The sequence below is a fragment of the Eriocheir sinensis genome, chromosome 64, assembly GCF_024679095.1.
Source record: "Eriocheir sinensis breed Jianghai 21 chromosome 64, ASM2467909v1, whole genome shotgun sequence".
Classification (NCBI taxonomy): Eukaryota; Metazoa; Arthropoda; class Malacostraca; order Decapoda; family Varunidae; genus Eriocheir; species Eriocheir sinensis.
Window position 1 is genome coordinate 1 of NC_066572.1, and position 8006 is coordinate 8006.

Here is an 8006-nt window from a genome sequence, read left to right on the forward strand (position 1 = left end):
TGTAGAGCCTTATGGAACACCTTCACACTCTCCTCCCCACACTATGCTGTTTTTCGATATTTTATCATCCTTTTTTATCATCCTCTTTTGACTTTTTTTTATATATATTTATGACTTTACTTCTGATATTATGCTCGGCGCCATATGACCACTGTAATTGCGGCGCCATGCATATATATCCCAGTCAACCAATCATTCCTTCCCGCGCTGCCAAAAGGGACCAAAAAATGCAAAAGCGACACAAAATTAGGTGGTTTTATTCCTCGTCTAATTCAATATCATATACATTTGCTCTGCCGCCGCCGCCGCCTCCATCGTCACCAGCAGGGCAGCGCTGGGCCGTGGGCGTGTCGGGTGTGTCGCCTCAGCCTGTGGAGACAAGGGCACGTCAGTCCCGCTGCTGCTTCTCCGCCGAGGGGACTGTACTCACCCCAGTTGGCCTGTGTCTATAGTAATTGCACCGCTCTCACGGCACCCCACTGTCTCCTCCCTTCCCTGCCCCCCGCACCCCTCCGTCCCGCAACTCACCGTAGTAGCCGCCCTTGCCACCGAATCCACCACCACCGAATCCACCAGAGCCACCGAATCCACCGGAGCCACCGCCGCCGAAGCCCTTGCCGCCTCCCAAGCCTGGTTTTGGAAAAAGATAATCAGAGTAGGCCTGTCATCCGCCTCTCGTCGGCGTAGCCACCAAACAGCCGGGGAAGCCGGAGAAGTATATGGATCGTGAGTTGACTGTCACTGTTTACTAGAATGCATCGCCTTGTATGGGCTGACTCGCCTCTTTCAGCCTCCTTGTGTTTTTTTGTTCATTGCTTCACACCTACTGCTGAATCCGCCGCCGCCGAAGCCCTTACCGCCAAAGCCGTCGCCGCCGAAGCCCTTACCGCCAAATCCGCCGCCGCCGAAGCCTCGGCTGCCGCCTCCGAAGCCTCGGCCGCCGCCGCTGGACCCGCCCCTGAAGCCTCCGCCGCCGCCAAAGCCACCGTATCCGCCACCAGCCATCACGGCGACGGCCATCAGCACCAGCACACACAGCACGGCCAGGACACGCTGTGGGCACGGCACGAGTCAGGGAACAGTGGGAAGGGAGGGTAGACAGATAGACGTCCCTTGTGGTAGCATAGTTACCCGGCAGTCAGGCGGGACACATGAGGTTACCTTGAGAAGGGAGTTGAAGGGCAGACCAGACTTATGAGCCGTGTGTTAGGCTGAAGTGAGGGAGGGAGAGGGAGGCGCCTGTGAGGGTGATGCGGATGTTTGGCGAGGGAGTGCGCGGGATATTGTTCACAAGTTTTTTTACGTTTGTTATTGTGAGAGAACACGAGTGCATTCACTATTGTTCTTGTTTGTTGTGGGTGGGGGGTAACATTCAAGAAACGCAATTGGAAGAGGGGGAAGTTACCATTATTGATATTCATGCAAGGGAAGCTGAAAACCGAGTCCGATTGGCATTATTATTTTTTTCATTGCAACAAACAGGCAGGGCAGAGGATAAGGGAAGTGTGAATAAAATTGCCTCCCGTAATGTTACGAGGGGTTTAAACGTTCTTTTTTTCTGTCATCGTATCTAGCAAGGAAAGGGAAGTGTGTTTACCATTATTGTTTATTTCGTTGCAACACAGAATAGAAAAAAAAAAGTTAAAGTGAGATTTACATAGTTTCCGCTGACATTGAAAATAACTGAGTGTGAGTATTATTTTTTCTTTTCTTTGTTTTTTATCAAGCAAGGCAAAGGAAGCGTGTCTAGGAGGAAGAGTGAGTGTGTTTACCATCGTCGTCACTGTTGTAAGCACCGAAGTAACAGCAGCAGCAGAAGGAGCACACTGATGCCCAAACCAGCGTGTCGCTCGCTTTATACTCCTGGAGCTGCTGTCCCGTCCTTCAGTCGCCTCGACCCTCCAGCCCTGCCCGCCCGCCCCACCCTCACTCAGTCACTGACTTCGTGACCTAGGACTGCCGTCTTCCCGGTATTGCATTTCCTCCTCCCGCCCCCATCGTTCAGTTTTCCCCTTTCCCAACCTTTACTCAACGTGGCTCAGCACTTTGTCGCGTCCGTCTGATGCTGGATATGAAAATAATATGTTTTCTTTTGACCTCAGCCGTAACTCTTGCCCCGTCTCCCACCCCCCACCCCGCCCCACTGCCGCGGCTGTGTGCGCGTGTGTCGATGGGCGAGGTGAACCTTGCACTCATACACTGAAGAGATAAACAAATATTAATTATTAACTGAAAAAAATCAGAAAAAAACATTGTTTCGTGTCCTGGGTCCAAACAGCAGGAAGGGAAGCCCATGCACGCCGCGCGTCGTCCATCTCTAAACCGGCGTGACTTTTCCATCGGCAGGAAGGTCTGTCGCGACACTTTCCTATATTCGTTGAAAATATAGAAATTAATTAGAAACTTCTGTTTCCCTTACAGAAAAAAATTATATGAAGCAGTGCACGTCACATAAACACTGTCCTGTTGTCCTACCAAAAAAGAAAAAAGAAAAAAAAAGAAAAAAAGAAAAAAAAAACTGGCGATAGCTAAAACATTTTTCCTCCATGATCTCTTCACACCACCACCACCACCACCAATAGCAACAACAACAACAACAACAGCAACAACAACAACAACAACAAACAACAACAACAACAACAACAACAACAACAACAACAACAACAACAATAACAACAATAGCAAAAACAACTATAAGTGGTAACATTTGTTCTGTAGTTTCATTTACATACACAAAATCCTAGTTTCAAAGCAAGTAAACATACGTTTTCTGCTGATGATCCTGTCAACATCTTTCACTGGTGCTGATTCCCTTAGTGGTACTTAGGATTGGTGCTGAGGAATGAAAAAGTCCTATATGGTTACTGATGAGCTTTTCCTTCCCTCTTACTTCTTTGAACCTTCAGATGCCTTCCTCTTTCCCTATGGGTGAGAATGTTGACTGTGCTTCAGGTGTTAACATCCTTCTTTGATTCTTGGCATAGGTGCTGAAGAGGAGGAGAGAGAGAGAGAGAGAGAGAGAGAGAGAGAGAGAGAGAGAGAGAGAGAGAGAGAGAGAGAGAGAGAGAGAGAGAGAGAGAGAGAGTAGTGAAATTTATATATTTTTATTTTTATTTATCTCTATACAACTTCTGACTTTTCTCTTCTGGTGGCTGATGATGCTGAAAATTCTGAGGATGCTGACGTGTGCAGAGTGTGCTGGCATCGTGTACTGGTGCATGGGAAGGGTACAACGACGACACAGGACTGCTTTGCTTTGTTTAATTAATGGATTTCTTATAAGTGAAAGAGAGGGGTTGCTGCTTACTTTACTATACCTATGCAAAATATAGGAAAGTGTTGCGACGGATGTTACTTCAGATGGAAAAAAGTCTCTTTCATTTAGAGGTGGGCGGGGCGCGGCGACGAATGGACCCTCCTTCCTGTTGTTCGCATCCTCCTTTTCTTTCTAGAACCCAAGACGCGGAACAATGTTTTTTTTTCTCTGACTTTCTTCACTTAATAATATTTCTTTATCTCTTCAGCAACTTCAGTCATGTAGAGCACTGGGGGGGCAGCATGGGCCAAGAAAGAATCATAAATCACGGCAGCATCTATAAATAAAATTCCCCTGCGCCACTAACCGGCTGGAGTCGTCTATTCTACCCCTCAAGAAAGCCTACTGGCGCTATAGGGAGCGAAAAAAAAAAATGAGTATGAGCTTCACTTCGTTCACCGCACAATGTCTTACCTCCTACTTTGTTCTTCCCTTTTCTTGACCCTTCCCGTTTCTTGCTCTTCCCTGTCCCTGACCCCGGTTGTCTTTTTTTTCCCCAGGTCAAGTTCTCCCCTTTCCCCCGTTCTTCCCGGTTACCTGTTCTCCGTTTCCTTCTCTGGCATTACTTTCGTTTCCAAGTTGTTCCCCCCTCCACCCCCCTTTGTTATGACTCAACGTTCCTTCGTCCTTCATCCTCGACGCTTTCCCCCTTTAAGCTTCGACCTTTTGCACTTCATATTTCTTTTTTATTGTCTTCTCGCATGCTGTATTTTTGCAATCGTCAGCATATATATTTTTAGTTTTTTTTTTTATTATCTTCGTTGTGCATTCCGCGTATCATGTTCGGCGTGAGATAAGCTGCCTTTTGATGCGGTGTGTTGTTGCGGAATGACCTTTTATGGGAGAAATTCTTGCTTGATATTATTAACACTTTTGTTCTTATTTGTATACACCAATATTAGGAGTTTTTAGTAGTATCTTTTTCGCATTTTGAGCTGATTTTTGATGCTGTTTGTAGCGAAATTACCTTTTATGGGAGAAATTATTACTCGATTTCATTTACTCTTTCTTTCTTTAACTTTTTTAGGAGCAGTGAGTAGCGGGCCTTTTTTCACATTTGTTTCCTTTTTTTATAACCTTGAACTGATTTTGCTGTAAAAAATAAACTTTTATCCTTGTTTACACACACCAATATTAATACTCGTCTTTTGCATCATCTGTATAGTAAAAGATTTTCATGTAGGTATTTTTTCTTCACTGTTTGATACTTAGTTATTTTATATATCTTCCGTTTGGATTTTTTATTTTTTTTTTTTTATTTTTTTTTACGTCTTCGCCTGTAGCGCCGGTAGGCTTTCTTCAGGGGCCTGGAGGTCGGCCCAAGCCCGTCATGGCGCAGGCAATTTTTATAGTGGCGCCATCTATGCGTGGCTCATGCTGCTCCCCGGAACTCATTCTTGATTCACTCGGACGGTTTCCTTTAAAGTCCGGGTGGTGGCGGTGACTGAAAAATCCCAGGTGGTAGCGGGCGGATTCGAATCGACGTCGTCCATGGCGGGGTGAACGCGTGGCCCGCACGCTTACCACTCAGCCACCGCCTACCCATGCTCGATATTATGAACATTTTTTTATAAATTATATACACCAATGGTAATAATTGTTATGCTTGATCTTTATAGTCGAAGAGTTTTGTGTAGGTGTTTTTAGCAATATTTTATACAAAGTTTTATATCTTCCGTTTGTTTATTTGATTATCTGGCTCCAAATTGTTAAAAAAATTCCCTTGTTTATATATACAAAAATAATAACTATTTTTTTAGCAGTAGTAGTAGTAGTAGTAATAGTAGTAGTAGTAAGTAGTAGTAGTAGTAATAGTAGTAGTAATAGTAGTAGTAGTAAGTAGTAGTAGTAGTAGTAGTAGTAGTAATAGTAGTAGCAGTAGTAGTAGTAGTAGTAGTAGACGTAGTACTTTTATGGGTGAGTGCTGACGTCCAAATTATTAACACTCTTACTAACACTATTTGCAGGAGCAGCGACATTGCGGGCTTTTTCCGTTCCCATGTTTCGTGCCCTTCAGCTGCCTCCTATCCTGTGAAAAAAAAGTATGGGCGTCTTCCTAAGTGTGGGAGCAATGTCCACTCGCAGGCACCCCGCCGCTACAGACTATTGCTCCGTTGGACTTCCCTTGGATGTTCGCGAAAGCCTTGCGACACCCGGGGAGAACTATAAGTGGACTTCATTATTAGCGGGAATGAGTGGAAAGATCGAAGTGTAAATTTGGAGGGGTCGCTTTTAGTTGGTGACAAGGAGGAAGAGGAAGGGACAGTAGGACTTCATTATTAGTGGGAATGAGTGGTAAGATCGAAGTTTAAATTTGGAGGGGGCGCTTTTAGTGGGGGACAAGGAGGCAGGGGAAGGGTCAGTAGGAAGGAAAGAAGAAAGAGTTAAAACATATACATACAAAGATACATACATACATACATACATACATACATACATACATAGATACATACATTTATACGTACAAAGATACATACAAACATTCATAGTTTCATAATTATAACACTTTTTTTCATTACGACGAGAAGAATGTGGGGCCGTTAGGTATACACCCCCCCCCCCCCCCCACACACACACACACACATACATACACACACACATTTCATTACGTGTCAATTAGATGGACACATATGTTTATTAAATCCCGTGCTTTTGATGTGGTTGCAAACCGGAAGATTACAACAACAACAAAAAAAAAAAAAACATCAGGTCAACGTAACAATAATCAGTAATGACCTTGAGTTTCTACCTTCGTGTTGTTGTTATTGTTGTTGTTGTTGGTGGTGGTGGTGGTGCTTATTGGGGTGTGTTCAATCACCTATTTTTTCCTATTTTTTCTGACCGCATGCTGTATTTTTGCAATCGTCAGCATATAGTTTTTAGTTTTTTTTACTATCCTCGTTGTGCATTCCGCGTATCATGTTCGGGGTGAGAGAAGCTGCTTTTTGATGCGGTTCTTGTTGCGAAATGACCTTTTAATGGAGAAATTCTTGTTGCTCGATTCCATTAACACTTGGATTCTTGTTTGTACACCAATATTAGGAGGTTTTTTTAGCAGTATATTTTGTTCGCTTTTTTTAGCTGCTTTTTGATGCTGTTTGTTACGAAATTACCTTTTATGGGTGAAATTCTTGCTCGATATTCTTAACAGCTTCTAATACTTGTTTATTTACACCGATATTACTACTCGCTTTTTTTTTCATTATCTGTATAGTCAAAGATTTTCATGTATTTTTTTGCGCTGTTTGATATTTTTTTTATATCTTCCGTTTGTTTATTTGATTTTTATACTCGATATTATGAACAAATTTTCTTAATTATATACACCAATAATAATAGTTGTTATCGGCGTCGCAGACGCCGATCAACAGATTGTCCTTCTTCTTCTTGCTCTCTTCAAGATGTTTTCCTGGCTTACCCGTGCATTGTAGACATGACATTTAAATAGCATTTGTTAGCCCTGAGAACCCTATATATATATATATATATATATATATATATATATATATATATATATATATATATATATATATATATATATATATATATATATATATATATATATATATATATATATATATATATATATATATATATATATATATATATATATATATATATATATATATATATATATATATATATATATATATATATATATATATTTGTTTTTAACGTCTTGGCCCGTGGCGCCGGTAGGCCTTCATAGTAGGGCCTGATGGTCGGCCCCAGCCCGTTGTGGCGCAGGCAAGTGTTTATGGTGGCGCCATCTTTACTTTTCAGCATTTTCCATTTTAGACCCCTAGTTGCCTAATATAAATTGTTGGGGGGGTGTTGGAGGATCATGCGACGCCGATCTTGCAAAGTTTTGTGCTATTAACACTTGTTGCATTATCTGTTAAAACAAAGTGTTTTATTTGATTGTTTTTAGCAATATTATATTCTCAGTTTTATATCCGTTTGATTATTTATCAGATATTCTTGCTCGATATTATTAAAAAAAAATTATCTTCCTTATATACACCGATACTAATAATGATTTATATAGTTAAAGAACTTTAGGTACATATTTTAGCTCTGTCTTACACATAGTTTCATATATTTTGTTTGTAGATCCAATATTGTTTTCAGAAAGGTCAGGATCTGGTTTGCTATCTCTCTCTTCTCACTTCTCGTTATGTCCTCAGCCCACGGTCTTGTGTACGATGCATTACCCGTCTGTTCGTTTCTCGTGGTTCCTTTTCGTTAAGTTCGTTGCGTCGTCGAAGAAAAGTCTCAGTGATTGCGTCAATAAGTATTCGCTTCTTGAGTGACAAAATACTAAATGGAAATGACCAAGTGCTTTATTAATGACAAGCACTGGGTTTTGTATGTATCGAGGGTAGTTGAGGCGGTTGGGAAGTGGCCTTAAGGTGAAAGAAATAGTAGTAGTAGTAGCAGTAGTAGTAGTAGTAGTAGACGTAGTACTTTTATGGGTGAGTGGTGACGTCTCAATTTTTAACACTCTTACTAACACTATTTGCAGGAGCAGCTACATTGCGGGCTTTTCTTCGTTCTCATTTTTCGTGCCCTTCAGCTGCCTCCTATCCTGTAAAAAAAAAGTATGGGAGTCTACCTCGGGGTTACCTCCTACGCCGCCTCCTCCAGTCCTTCACGTCCACTAATAAGACAGATAAATAACACAACGAGA

General features: G+C 42.2%; 1 protein-coding gene across 1 annotated transcript; it reads right to left on the reverse strand.

The window, feature by feature from the left end:
• Positions 1-241: 241 nt before the first annotated feature.
• On the reverse strand, positions 242-1833 carry LOC126987059 (acanthoscurrin-1-like). Its single transcript, XM_050843727.1, has 4 exons — positions 1773-1833; positions 858-1053; positions 529-630; positions 242-369 (listed from the first exon to the last, which is right to left on the reverse strand). The coding sequence occupies exons 1-4, from the start codon at positions 1773-1775 to the stop codon at positions 365-367; spliced, it is 306 nt and encodes a 101-aa protein (XP_050699684.1). The 5' UTR covers positions 1776-1833; the 3' UTR covers positions 242-364.
• Positions 1834-8006: the final 6173 nt, after the last annotated feature.

What these genes read in the sequence shown, in the direction of transcription:
- LOC126987059 (XM_050843727.1), bottom strand. An exon ending in CGGCGGCGACGGCTTTGGCG is followed by an intron (nt 631 to 857) that starts GTAAGGGCTTCG and finishes TTCCAAAACCAG; the next exon opens with GCTTGGGAGGCGGCAAGGGC.